Consider the following 14,771-nt stretch of genomic DNA (forward strand, 5'->3'; position numbering starts at 1 on the left):
CTTGGGGTTGTTGTGCCAACCCCAAGTCAAACTTGGGTTTAAGTCAAACTTCAGCAAAATATTTCATAGTCTTGAGTTCTGATCTACAAAACATTATTATTGTGATGAGCCATTATCTTTCTATTTACTGGACAAGCATTGTTTTCCTGATAACCTTGTCCTTCTCCAAAGCCATCAGCCTAGGTCAAATAACAGAAACAATTACAAATACAAACTGTGTATACATATGTCATAGGAAACATAAATATTCCTCCTATTACTATGTTAAAGCAACATTACATTTATTTTACTGGTGTGATAATGTTAACTTACCAAAAGTTTTACTCCCTTCAAAATCTGTTACTCCCCTACTTTCAAAAAACTCTTATTTTTCCATGCCTGTCATCTCAAGCCATTCTAGTCCTGAAGAGTGACATACAGAAAAGAATACATGAATTATATATTACAGCTGATGATTGAGCTCTCTTACAGCATTTATATTCATATGTGAAGGATGGGATTACTGAAGAGTGGTATAGCAGCCAGTGCTGCCCAAGAGCTATCTGCTCTTGTTGCACATGAAGACAAAGGGCATAACAGGGATTAGCCATCACACTATGCACTGTTTATATAAAATATTAAGGTTTTGGTTCTGGACACATGCAGAATCTAGCTAGAGTGGTCTGTATAATAGATTAAAATCATGATTTGGCAAGCAAGCTCTTAACAGAAAAGACAAGATTGATTCCTACATGAAACAGGAGGGTGAAATGACCAAAATTTGAATCAGTTCCAAACATACAGACAAAAAAAAATGTAATCTTATTTACAGATAACTGTGTTGGTTTTAGTAAAATTTTCTTTCTACACTTAAAAAGAATGAATTTTTCTTTTGTCATTTCAAAAATTTAGGAAAAAAAAGGCTCTAAGACAAAAAAGTCTCTCACATCATATAACTAAAGACACATTCATAGACTAAGCAATTCATAGAAGGAGGGCAGGAATAATTAAATGATAAAGTAATCATCGTGCATATTCAAGAATTACAAAATCAATTCTTTATTATTTGTATTTTTAATATTAATTTCCTAAGAAAATTCTGACACTCACAAAACTCTCACAAAACGAAAGGAAAGGAAAGGTGTGGAAAGGAAAGGAAAGGTGTGGAAAGGAAAGGAAAGGTGTGGAAAGGAAAGGAAAGGTGTGGAAAGGAAAGGAAAGGAAAGGAAAGGAAAGGAAAAGGAAAGGAAAGGAAAGGAAAGGAAAGGAAAGGAAAGGAAAGGAAAGGAAAGGAAAGGAAAGGAAAGGAAAGGAAAGGAAAGGAAAGGAAAGGAAAGCTCCTGAGCCATTAAGATTTCCTTCTTGAAGAGTGCCCAGCCTTCCTGGACTCCTCTGCCCTTCAGAACCCTCCCAAGGGACTCTGCCAACCAGTGTCCTGAACAGCTCAAAGTCAGCCCTCCGGAAGTCCAAGACAGCAGTTTTACTGGTCCCCTTCCTGACTTCGCCAAGAATAGAGAACTCTACCATTTCGTGGTCACTCTGCCCAAGACAGCTCCCGACCACCACATCTCCCACCAGTCCGTCACTGTTTGTGAACAGAAGGTCTAGCGGGGCACCTCCCCTGGTAGGCTCTCTAACCAGCTGCGTCAGGAAGCTATCTTCCACGCTCTCCAGAAACCTCCTAGACTGCTTTCTCTGGGCTGTGTTGTGCTTCCAGGATATGTCTGGGAAGTTGAAGTCCCCCACGAGAACAAGCGCTGACGATTTCGCAACTTCTGCCAGCTGCCTGTAGAACTCCTCATCCGTCTCCTCATCCTGGTTCGGCGGTCTATAACAGACCCCCACCAGGATGCTTGCCTTGTTGGCCTTCCCTCTGATCCTAACCCATAGGACTCAACCTTATCATTCCCAGCCTCAAGTTCCACAACATCAAAACACTCTCTAATATAGAGAGCCACACCACCACCCCTTCTGTGCTGCCTGTCCCTTCTGAAGAGCCTATAGCCAGACATTGCAGCACTCCAGTCATGAGAGTGGTCCCACCACGTTTCCGTGATGGCAACCAAGTCATAGCCTGCCTGCTGCACGATGGCTTCCAGCTCCTCTTGTTTGTTACCCATGCTGCGTGCATTAGTGTAGATGCACTTCAGTTGGCCATTGCCTTCTCCCCCGGCCTTGCCATTGTTCCCCCTGGCACAGCTCCAACAAGCCTTATTTCAGCCCCGTCCCCCTTCTTTCCTAGTTTAAAGCCCTCTCAATGAGCCCTGCCAGCCAGCTCCTGGGCTAGGATCCGTTTTCCCCTTAGAGATAGGGACCCGTCTGCGGCCATCAGGCCGGGTGCCGAGTAAAGCGCCCCATGGTCAAAAAAAAACAAAAATTTCTGTGTTGGCACCAGCCTCTGAGCCACGTGTTTAATCAGGTGGGCTTTCCGTGTCCTCTCTGTACCCCTCCCTGCCACTGTAGGGATGGACGAAAACACCACCTGTACTCCCGCTCCATCCACTAACCGTCCCAGTCCCCTAAAGTCCCGTTTGATAGCCTTCAGGCTTCTCTCTTCAATATTATCACTGCCAGCCTGGACTATCAAAAGAGGATAGTAGTCAGAGGGGCGAACCAGGTTGGGAAGCTTTCTGGCAACATCCCTGACCCTGGCCCCAGGGAGGCAGCAGACTTCCCTATGGGTAGGGTCAGGCCGACAAATAGGGCCCTCTGTTCCCCTGAGAAGGGAGTCGCCTACAACGATTACCCTTCTGTCTTTCTTGGTGGAGGCAGTCTTGAGGCCTCGCCCTAGGTATCCTCCTGGGTAGACTTTCTACCTCATCCTCATGAGGAAGGCCAAGGTCCAGTGAGAATTACATTTAGCGAGAGACATCAAGGATAACAGGAAGGGCTTCTTCAAATACATCAGCAGCAAAAGGAAGACTGAGGAAAATACGAGTGCTCAGCTGAAGGAGGTGGGTACCTGGTGATGGCAGATACAGAGAAGGTGGAGTTACTGAATGCCTTCGTTGCTTTGGTCTTCACTGCTAAGGCTAGAACCCAAGCACTACTGAGCCTGGAAACAAGAGGGAAAACCTGGAGGGAAGAAGACTTTCCCCATGTTGAAGGGGATTGGCTTAGAGGTTATTTAGGCAAGGTAGACACCCACAAACCTATGGGCCCCATGGGATGCACCTGAGGGTGCTGAGGGAACTGGCAGGCGTTATTGCTAAGGCTCTCTCTCTATCATCTTCAAAATGTCTTGGAGAACAGGAGAGGTGCCTGAGAACTGCAAGAAAGCCAACATTACTCCAGTCTTCAAGGAGGGCAAGAAGGAAGACCCAGGCAACTACAGACCAGTCATCCTCACCTCCATCCCTGGAAAGGTGATGGAGCACCTCATCCTTGAGGCCATCTCTAAGCACATGGAGGAAAAGAAGGTGATCAGAAGCAGTCACCATGGATTCATCAAGGGGAAGTTGTGTTTAACCCACCTGGTAGCCTTCTACAATGAGATGACTGGATGGGTGGATGGATGGATGAGGGGAGAGCAGTGGATGTTGTCTACCTTGACTTCAGCAAGGCTTTTGACACTGTCTCCCATAACATCCTCCTGGGCAAGCTCCGGAACTGTGGGATCCATGAGTGCACAGTGGGGTGGATCAAGAACTGGCTGGATGGCAGAGCTCTGTGTTGTGCTCAATGGTGTCGAGTCTAGTTGGAGGCCTGTGGCTCGTGGTGTCTCCCAGGGGTCAGTACTGGGTCCAGTGCCATCCAACTTATTCATCAATGATCTAGATGAAGGGACAGAGCGCACCCTAAGCAAGTTTGTGGACAATACAAAGCTTGTCAAAGTGGCTGACACATCAGAGGCCTGTGCGGCCACTCAGAAGGACCTGGACAGGCTGGAGAGTTGGGCAGAGAGGAACCTCACAAGGTTCAACAAGGGCAAGTGCAGGGTCCTGCACCTGGGGAGGAACAACCCCGGGCACCAGTACAGGTTGGGGGCTGACCTGCTGGAGTGCAGCTCTGCAGAGGGGGACCTGGGAGTCGTGGTGGAGAAGTTAGCCATGAGCCAGCAACGTGCCCTTGTGGCCAAGAAGGCCAATGGGATCCTAGCCTTGCTTATCAACCTTTATAAATCATAGGAGTGTTGGAAGGGACCCAGCAGTCCAACTCGAACCGCACAGAGGTGATCCTCCCCTTCTTAAATTCAGCTCAGCCTTCTGGTGAGGCCCACCCTCTCGTGGAACCTATTGTGTCCAGTTTCTGGGCTTCACACCCCCAGGGTACAAGAGGGTCACATAGAAGGAAGTTCTAGAGAGGGTCCAGCGGACAGAGTGACCTCACCGCTCCTCAACGATCTATTAATCTTCGTCGCCCTCCTTGGAGCAAGAGTTTCTGTCCTTTTTGTAGGAAAAGTACTAAGCACCAACGCTGGAGGGACAATCTGTTTAGCCTAGCAGCTGTGTTTGATGCACCCCAGGAGATTGAGAGCTGGGATATTCAACTTGCTGTCAGATACCTGATGTCAAGATGTCAAATACTTGAGGGGACAATGTAAAGTGGATGGGGCCAAACTCTTCTCAGTGGTGGTGAGTGATAGGACAAGGGTAATGGGTATAAATTGAATGACAGGAGGTTTCATTGTCATATGAGGAAGAACTTCTTTACAGTTTGGGTGACAGAGCACTGGAACAGACTGCCCAGAGAGGTTGTGGAGTCTCCTTCTTTGGAGATATTCAAAATCCGCCTGGATGTGATCCTGTGTAACATGCTCTAGGTGAGCCTGCTTGAGTAGGGGGGTTGGACTAGATGATCTCTGGAGGGCCCTTCCAACCTCAACCATTCTGTGATTCTGTGATTCTGTGAAATAAAAAAAAAAGATGTTTTTCTGTTGTTGTTGTTCTTCTCGCTGTGTAAGAAGTCTTCATTTTCAGAATTTTGTAGCTTGTCTAGAAGATTTATGATTTTTTTCATAGGTCTGGGACATGTCCCAGCAAGGTGAGGATGTTCCCTCTATGCAAATATAAATTTATAGAGATATTTCCAAAAATGCATGTCCTCCCAATAACATAAATGGAGGTATTATATCCCCCAAACATATTTATCTTGTCATATTTCACATCTACGTTTCATATTTAAATGGATTTGGGAGCAATAAAGCCTTTAGAGGTTGGATAGGTCCTGCCTTTACTTCTTTGCCATTGGGCTACCGCTGCTAGCAGTTTCCTCATATCACCTCTCTGTTTATGACCCAGAGAAATCTGACACCACAAATGTCACTCAAATGTCACTCTGGCACCTCCAATGTCACCTGGGGGTCTGCATCTGAACATCTCCCTCCTGCCTTCCACCTCCATTAAATGTGCTGGGAGCTGAGACACACAGCAGACATGCAGATGTCTGGTTTGTGCCCACGTGAACCAAGACAAGAGGAATCCCAACTCCTGTGGGCCTTGTGTGAGGCATGGGAGAGGCAGCTAAGACCCTTCTTCTAGCCTGTGGACTGCAAACAAAGAAGGAGATGCCTTGGTTGACTCAGATGAAAAACTTCCCTCAGCAGGGGGAAGGCAGATCCCTCCCTGTCCTTGCCTGGGTGTTCTGCCTAAAACCAGGACATGGAAAGGTGATTCTTGGACCTCATACTTTTTCTGATATGAAGAACGACAGTGCTGGAAATGAGTTTTCTTCCCCAGTGGAGGGAAGGAACAGCAGTGATGCTTCAGTCTGTTTCAAAGTCGATTCCCCTGGAGGCCCAAGGACTTGTCAAGAGCTCCCTGTGCTGCTGAGCTGGGCCAGGGATCCTGGGCCCAAGGGGAGCTCCTGGCAAGCGGGCAGCGCTGCAGAGAGACAGCTCTGCCCACGAGCAGCTCCTCTGCACAGCGCAGCAGGGCTGGGGGCACTGCCTGCAGGGGACAAGGGCGGCTGAGAGAAGGGAGGGAGATGTTAAAGGCAGTGTGGAGGGGGGGATGCTGAGGGCTCACTGCGGGGAGAATCTTTTCAGCCCTGAACAGGGTAAGTCTCTGGCTGCGGGGCAGCACAGCTGTTCTTCCTGGTGCCATCTGCAGATTTGCTGGCAAATCTCACAGCCTCTGGGACCTTTCAGGAGGACACTTAGAGTGTCTGAGATAAGAGAAGATTGACTAATTATATAGCAGGTTTTATTACCCAAAGCTGTCAGAGGGACAGGACATGAGGGTTCCTTCTCACAGGCCGACTGCAGGCTGTGCAGCCGGGTGCAGTCAGGGGTGCCCAGGGCTGTGGTGCAGAGCAGGGTCCCTGCTGTGCCCCAGGGGCTGTGTGCCGGGGCAGGGCCTCTGCCACCTGCCAGGCTCAGCACTCAGCCTCCCCAGGGGAGCTGCCCAGGGCACTGCGGGGAGAAGCTGTGGGTGGAAGGACCAGAAAGCCAGGGCAGAGCAGGGTCCTGTTGCTGGCAGGGGGCTGCTACATGGGCCAGGATGCTCACATCACCACTGCAACCCCAGGGCATTTCTGGGGGAGATTCTTGAAAGGGAAGTCCAACTCCTGCACTACCTGAAGGGAAAGCACACTCTGGGGTCTCTTCTTTCACTTTCCTGTCCTGAAGATCTCTGAGGACAGGTGAGAGCTACTGCTTAGCCACCAAACACAGGGAGATGTCCCTTTAAAGTCTCCAGGCACAGGAGGTGTCTGCAGAGTAGAGCTGAGCACACAGCAAGTGGGACAGGGTCTGTGAGCAATGGCAGGGAGGAGATGTGGGGACAGGGAAGCTGCTGCCTGAAATGCCAAGGGAGGGGGAGTTCAGGCACTCCCTGCCAGGCCTGCACTGCAGGTACCTTCTCTGCAGCAACCCCCTGCTCTCCTCTGCCACTCAGCACAGCCTCTGCCCTCAGGGGCTTTAGGGCATGAGCCACCTCCTCCTCAGCTGGACCTCCAGAAGAGGAGAGGAGCCTGTGTCCTGCAGTGTGATACACAACGAGGAGGCTAAGAGTCCTGCCCTGCACTGTCACTACCATAGCTGAAATGCAAGCTCAGAGAGTGGTTATTTCTGTGAGAGAAGGAGTGGATTTTGCTCAGAGAAGTTTCTCTAACTTTTCTCTCTCTTTTTCTCAACAGACCGGTCCCAGAGCAGCAAATGTCCGACAGCAGCTTCCCCACAGAGTTCCTCCTCCTGCCATTCGCAGACACACGCGAGCTGCAGCTCCTGCACTTCGGGCTCTTCCTGGGCATCTACCTGGCTGCCCTCCTGGGCAACGGCTTCATCCTCACAGCCGTAGCCTGCGACCACCACCTCCATGCACCCATGTACTTCTTCCTCCTCAACCTCGCCCTCCTCGACCTGGGCACTATTACCACCACTATCCCCAAAGCCATTGCCAATTCCCTGTGGGATACCACGACCATTTCCTATGCAGGCTGTGCTACCCAAGCCTTTCTGTTAGTCTTTTTCATCTCAGCAGAATTTTATATTCTCACCATCATGGCTTATGACCGCTACATTGCCATCTGCAAACCCCTGCACTACGGGACAATAATGGACAGCAGAACTTGTGTCAACATGGCAGCAGCTGCCTGGGGCAGTACTTTTCTCTATGCTGTGCTGCACACTGCCAATAGCTTTTCCCTCCCCCTCTGCCAAGGCAATGCCCTGGACCAGTTCTTCTGTGAAATTCCCCAGATCCTCAAGCTCTCCTCCTGCTCAGATGCCTACCTCAGAGAAGTTGGGCTTGTTGTGGTTAGTGCTGTTTTAGCATCTGGGTGTTTTGTTTTCCTTGTGGTGTCCTATGTGCAGATCTTCAGGGCTGTGCTGAGGATTGCCTCAGAGCAGGGCCAGCACAAAGCCTTTTCCACATGCCTCCCCCACCTGGCTGTGGTCTCCCTGTTTCTCAGCACTGCCTTTTTTGCCTACCTGAAGCCCCCCTCCATGTCCTCCTCGTCCCTGAATCTTTTGCTGGCAGTTCTGTACTCAGTGGTGCCTCCAGCAGTGAACCCCCTCATCTACAGCATGAGGAACCAGGATCTGAAGGATGCTATTTGGAACCTCATGACTGTTTTTCAGAAGCGATAAACTGTCTGTCTTCCTTCTCATACCACTCATAATATAACTCATTACAGGTGAGATGTATTTTTTATTTTTTTCTCATTTTGCTTTGGATTTCTTGTGGTAATATTGTACAAAAAGTAATGATTTGTTCATCTTCTTCCATGTAAACACCCACCTGTCTTGGGTGACTCTGAGACTTTGTGGAAACAAGGTGTATTTAAAGTGTGTTTCAGATATATTTAAATAAAAGAAAGGACCCTGCAGTGACTTGCTTGTCTGAGATCCTTCCTTAGAGACCTGCTGTGGAGCTGCAGGGGCACTTGGCTGTGTGCAGAGGTGGGGGGGAAAGAGATCCTGGCACAGCAGCAATGCCAGGAGCCCCAAGGCTTGGTCTTTCCTGAGCTGCTCTCTTTCACCTCCCACGCTCTCCTTCAGAGCCCTTGTGTTGCTGTGAGGACTGATTGCTCTTGTCGCTTGCTCACCGTGCTGCTGTGGGGCAGTCCTGTGTCCACAGGCAGGGACAGGCCAGGGGCACTTCTCTAACACAGCTGGCTCCGTACCAGCCTCTCCAGCATAAAAGGGGATGTGCTGAGGGCAGTGCCTGAAGGCTCAGCTCTTCTCCCATAGATACTCTCATGGATATTGCAAAGGAATAGACTCGAAGTAGGCTCCTTGATTTCCTTGTTTCTTATCCATGAGTCTGTGACTCTGAAGAAGGCGGCTATCTGTGCGCACCCTCCATGGCCAAAGAACCACTTGTGTGGGAGGCAGTCAGTGGCAGTGCCCTCCACCAGCTGGCTCTGCCTTCCCAGCCTGACCAGCACAGCCCTGCAGAGTGCCCCCACGGCCCCGCGCACCACAGCCCCCTCGCTCTGCAGAGCAGCACCGCCAGCTCGGGGGCTGTGGGCAGCATGGGCAGGGGCTGCAGGAATGGCTGCTCAGGCCAGCCCAGACGTGGTGGCCTGGGCAAGGCTGTGTGGGTCATGGGGTGTCCCGGGAGCAGAGCAGGGCACTGTGTGTGTGCAGTGGTGCTGCCTGAGGAGCCCCAGGGCCAGCAGTGTGGTGCTGTGCTGGGAGCAGGGCTGGCCTGGGGGCTGCATGCTGTCTGGGAAGGGGGATCGGTGGGGTTTATCTCCTACAGATGGCAGCAGCAGGGACACTGCCACTGACCTCCCCTTCTTCATTTCCTGTTTGTGTGCCATCGCAGGCTGGGCTGTTCTGCTGGGCTGGGCTGGGTTGGAGAGAGGACAGGGAGTTGCGGAGAGCAGGGGAGGGTCTGGGCTGGGCTGGCCTCCTGGGAGAGACAGGGAAGACCAGCAGAGCAGGGCTGGGCTGGGCCCTTCTCTGGACACCCTGGGAGATCCTGCTCCAGGGTAATGGTCCCAGAGCAGCCCCTCACAACCACCGCTCCCAGCACTGGGCTCTCCTCCCAGCTCACACAGTTTTTTTTTTTTTTCCTCCCGCTACTGAGACTAAATGACTACATCTGAAGTCCATGTTTGCCTCGTCCATCTGAGACTGCCCATGGTGTGAGTGTGGTGAGATGAACCTGAATGAGCCCAAGTGCCATAGGCTGTTTCCGCAGGGTGCCATCATGGGCAGTGGGACAGACAGAGTCTCAAGATCACTTTTCTTTGGAGGTACGGTCCGCTGGGAAACCAGCTGAATAAAGCAATGCCAGTTTATCACGACTTTCACACTAACTCCTCTCAACAGAGAAGTTGCAGAGTTCTCAACATTGCAGAGTTCTCAACATTGGCCTAAAATGTATATTCAGTTCTTAATTCAATTTTCCACACAGAGGTGGCCATTCCCTTCAGGATGCGCTGGAGTCGCTCCAAGACTAACATTATTAGTTCATTAGTTCCTCCAATACTGGTAAAATTACCTGTCTTATACTTCTAGGAAATTACTCAGGAGCCAGATTCAAAATGCATTTGTCCTTTCTAATCAAATGAAAAAAAAAAAAAAAAGCAAAAAAAAAAAAAAAAAGCCCCACAGTACCATAGAGCCTTCTTAATTTGGTGGCGAAAGTCATCGTTTGTGTACTCTCATTAATTGGAGCCTCGTCAATCACAGCAATGCAATCTAAATAGAAAAATACTTGGAATTAAAAACAGCTTCCAGAGGACACACTTCTGAGGGGGAACAATTCTGCCATATTACCCACTCAATTATTTTGTGTTCAAATACAAACAGTGGTGTTTTTTTCCCAGTCATAAACTGATTTTCAAAAGTTTACCTGGTCTATATTGCTATTTTTTCCAACCACTAGGCATTACAATAACCATGCTAGCAATCTGTAGTATGATCTGGTTCTCATCTTTATTAACTACAGCAGTGCTGAAACCTCTATAGACCGTACAGAAGGTCCTCAACCAGTTGAATCATTGTCCTGTTAATGAGACTAATATTTATGTATTTCTAACTCAGCAATAGGCACTTTTTTCCACAATTGTATTACATCTTTCTCATGTTCTCTTCAACTTTTAATTTTTACTTTTGGATAAAATTAATCTCACTAATGTGAGCCCCAGATTTCTTCCCTGGTACTGATTCATGGCTCTCTTTTTATAAGTAACATTTTCTTCTGGCAAAATTATCTTGTTCTAGTCACTTTTTACCTTTATTTTCTTCCTCAAAAAAGCCTGTTTCTAGAAAGAAAATATAATCTGAGTACTGTCTTTCTCTTTGTACTCATAAGACTGACTTCCTTAGCACTGGAAAACGTTTGTAGCAATATAACCTATTCTGCACTCTCCCTCCATATTCTCAGGACTGTCCTGGTTTTCAGTCATTATCACAGACCAGTCAAGTGCAGATTTAGCTTGTCTTTGAGATCCAAATATTTTATTGCCTTGGATCTCCTGGATCCACAGGCTACCAGCACTACAAATCCCACACAAATCTAATCTGGAGGGATTGGCTCAGGGGATGACTAGAAAATCTGAAGAGTTGTCTCTGACTGTTCCAGCAGTCTCCCGTTGAGTTCTTTGTGCCTGTTGAGAGAGCAGAGTTACCTTCCCCTTGACTGGGGTCAGGCTTCTTGAGCCAATCATATCCCTTTTCTAATTTTTGGATTAAAGTACTGTTTTCCCATAAATTTACTTGAAAAAGGAAGTACTGAGTTGCTTAGATTCTGCTGTTTTGTAGTTAATTTTATTTTGACTATTCAAATTAAGTCTTAGTTCACTGACAGCATCAGGGTGTGACTTTGAGAAAAAGCATCTTTCAGATCCTCTTTTTTTTTTCTTTTCTTTCATATAGTATCCGCTACTTACAGATGCAAAGAGAAATTCTGTGTGACCTGTTTTAAGATAACTCAAGAGAAATTTAGTTTTGATGAAGGTTTTAGCTATTTAATCCTTCTAGTTTTCTTGTTTGTTTATTTGTGGTTGTGTTTGTTGTTGTTGTTTGTTTGTTTAAATCCACTGATTTCCTCTTCTTCCAGTGATTGCTTTCAAATAAAGGCTCGTGAAGAAGAGTCTTTTTACACAGTTCCCAGCCTCTAATGTGCAATATTGCAAAATCTTTTATGGTAGCCTGGCTTCCAAATGCCTGGTAGGTACTAAACCAAAGCACTCAAGAATGCAAATGCAAATCCCACTACAACACTTCTCACCACAGAATCCGAGACTTTAAAACTGCTGGAGCCAAAATGTAGTTTTATCCAATCAGGCATAAATCATGACAATTTGGTCAGTTTTGTTATTTCTGTTGGGCTCTAGCATGTACATGACTTCAAAGTTTGAGAATCAAAGTAGGTACAAGGGCACAGCAAAGCTCCCTATATCCATAAAATATCTTCTAACAATAGGTTCGCCTCACGCCTAACTACAATTTGTTTAAGCTAAATCTCAAAGCAGCTAGTATTTCATTACAGAGCTTGTTATGATTGCAGTGGATAAGATTTATAAATTTTTTAATGACCATGTATCTACATCATCTGAAGTTGTGTTTTCAATTCACCAAACTAAAAAGCTGACTTTGGTGATTTGGTACCATGCTGCTAGTTTGACGAGTTGAATTGGATATTTTGGAGACTGTGGTTTGATTAAAATATAAACCATTTCAAAACCAATTGTTTAATATTTAATTCAAACTATTGCAACTGAGCCAACAGAGACCCTGACATATCACATCATTTTTCCAAGTGGGTTCTGCATTTGATAGAGGAAAGTTGTCTGCCTACAAGCCATCCCTAAACAAACCAGTCAAAACTAAAATACATGTTACTTAAGAATCAGTAAACATTCTGACCCAATTAAACATTTGGTTCACAAATGTAAGTCCAATATTGTAATGTTTTTATTTAATATTATCCATCTAGAATAAGTAGAAAGATTCATTTTTGCAAAGGCCTTTATATATCTTCATGTACCAGATGAAAATGAAGGATTTATTCTATCCCATCTTTTAATTTTACTCATCAATCTGTGGGTTATTCTTACAGCTGACATTTCAAATTTATTAGTAAAATTTATTACACAAAGCCTTATGGAAGGACTAAATTACACTAATGAATTGACTATGAATTTGAAGCCTAACATGAGGCCAAATATTTTCTGGCTTCGTTTCTATATCTCAGCAAACTGCTTAATTTTCTCCTTACTTATCCATTATTGCTAAATTGTCTTGCTATTATTGTAAAAAATTGCAGGAAACATTGGCTTCCCTTAGGCCTATAGTGAATGAAGTAGAAATCACGACGCCTGTCGTGAGACTGGCAAGGTATGAAACCAGTCATCCACTAATTTCACTGAACTGAAAGTGCAAGTGGAAGATAATATTCAATCCCTCTTCTTTAATTTTATTGAACAGTTGATATTATTCCTATAGTTTGCGTTTCAGATGTATTAATATATTTTCTCATGGAAAGGCTTACACAAATGTTAATTTAGATTAAGGAAATAGCTGTGTATCTTCTGATATCTAAGAAGAAGCAAAATATATTCCAGCCTCAGATTTTATTTTTTTCACTGATTTGGGGTTGGTTTTGTTTGGGTGTGTGTCTGTGCATTAGATTTTTATTGTTTTGTCATTGTTGTTGGTTTTTGCTTTTGTTTTGTCTTGTTAGAGGAAGAGATACATGCCAAAAAGCAGCTTAATTTTTCTCTTACTTGTGTATGATTGTGATTCCTAGCAGCATCACATTAACAATTGTTATGGTTAAAATCCTGTATTTTTGCTATTAAAAAAGGGTTAGATGTTTCATGCAGTGATGTTAGAGTGCATTAAGAAATGCTGCTTGAGTTCTGCTTCTTAGAGCTAAATATTTCTCATGAATTGAAGCAAATGAATTCAGTCCACCTGTAAATCATAGGCAAGAGAATTTTATGGTATTCTTCCAAGAACCTAAGATTTTGCACACGTTATATTGCTATTTTTTCCATTCAGAAGGAAGAGAGGAAATTTAAGGTGATGTTATATAATATGTCATGTATATGTATGTATACATGACCTATTATATATTGTATGACCTGTTATATATTATAATATGACCTATTATGTATATATATAGATCCAAAGTCAAGGACTCTTGCCCAGCTCTTCAAAATACTAAAACACTGGCTATACATACTCTGAATCTGAGGAAAAAAGTCTAGCATACAAATATTTTAAATTCACAAAGTCCTTCATGTGAAGGCCTCTATTAATGGCATAACAACTTTATGTCAGTGCCTGACTTCTCTCATTCTCCTTTTGTTTGTAACCACCAGAATCATAGCTATATTTGATATTACTATGGTCCTCCATGACTGTTGGCTACAAGACCAACCCGAATTTGGACTGAAGCTTTGAAAACTGAGTATCAGTTGGACATATATCTGAGAATATTTGCTTTTCTTGATGGAATAGCTTAAAAAGGAAATATGGTCTCTAGCCTTAAACACAACATAGACAGCTGGTCAAAAGATGTGGTTATCCCACTGTATTTAGCATTGATACAGCCTCACCTGGGACATTGATTCTGGTTCTAGGCATTGCAATATAAGAAGGATGTTAAGATACTTCAGTGCATCCAGAGGAGATCAAAAAGCTGGTAACAGGGCTGGAAGGCACGTCCTGTGAGGAAAGACAACACTTGAGTTATCTAGTCTGGTGAAGAGAAGGCTGAGAGGCAACCTCATTTCTCTCTGCAACTTCTGAGGAGGGGAAGTGGAGAGGGAGGTTCCAGACTCCTCTCCCTGGTAACTGGTGACAGGACAAATGGGAACAGCATAAAACTGCACCAGGTGAGGTTCAGAATGGACATTAGGAAAAAATTATTTACTGTGAGGGTGGTCAAACACTAGGCTTCCTAGCAATGTGGTTGATGCCCCATGCCTGTTAGAATTTAACAGGCAATTGGATAACACTGTTAATGATATGTCTTAACTTTGGGTACATCAAAGTAGACTGACCATTGGAATCAATAATTTTCTTATGTCCCTTCCAACTGAAAAACTTTTTTTTTTCTTTTTCTGTTTATAATATTACACCAAGAGCGGCAGCAAAGACTTACTGCCTTGCAGTACCAGCACATTTCTATTAAAATGTCACCCACTGCCTTGCTTCAGGCAGTTTTCAGAACTGTCTCCCTTTCAGCATGTGTCAGAGAGACATCTCAGATTTTTTTGATAACTCTGTATGGTAGTTCAAAAGTATGTTGCAGGACCAGAGAAAGCTCAGTCAGCTGTATTAACAAGACCATAGCCATTATGTCAATGAAGAGATTATTCCTTTCTCCTCGACAGCTGTGAGACTGCATCTAAGCACTGTGCTTAATTGTGGGCTCCCCAGACCA

At 45.6% G+C, this 14,771-nt stretch overlaps 1 protein-coding gene across 1 annotated transcript; it reads left to right on the plus strand.

The window, feature by feature from the left end:
- Positions 1-7,075: 7,075 nt before the first annotated feature.
- Positions 7,076-8,008, plus strand: LOC126913657 (olfactory receptor 14A16-like). The gene has a single exon (XM_050716535.1). The coding sequence runs from the start codon at positions 7,076-7,078 to the stop codon at positions 8,006-8,008; it is 933 nt and encodes a 310-aa protein (XP_050572492.1).
- The last annotated feature ends 6,763 nt before the right edge of the window (positions 8,009-14,771 follow it).

This window comes from Cygnus atratus, chromosome Z (genome assembly GCF_013377495.2).
Source record: "Cygnus atratus isolate AKBS03 ecotype Queensland, Australia chromosome Z, CAtr_DNAZoo_HiC_assembly, whole genome shotgun sequence".
NCBI classification, from domain to species: domain Eukaryota; kingdom Metazoa; phylum Chordata; class Aves; order Anseriformes; family Anatidae; genus Cygnus; species Cygnus atratus.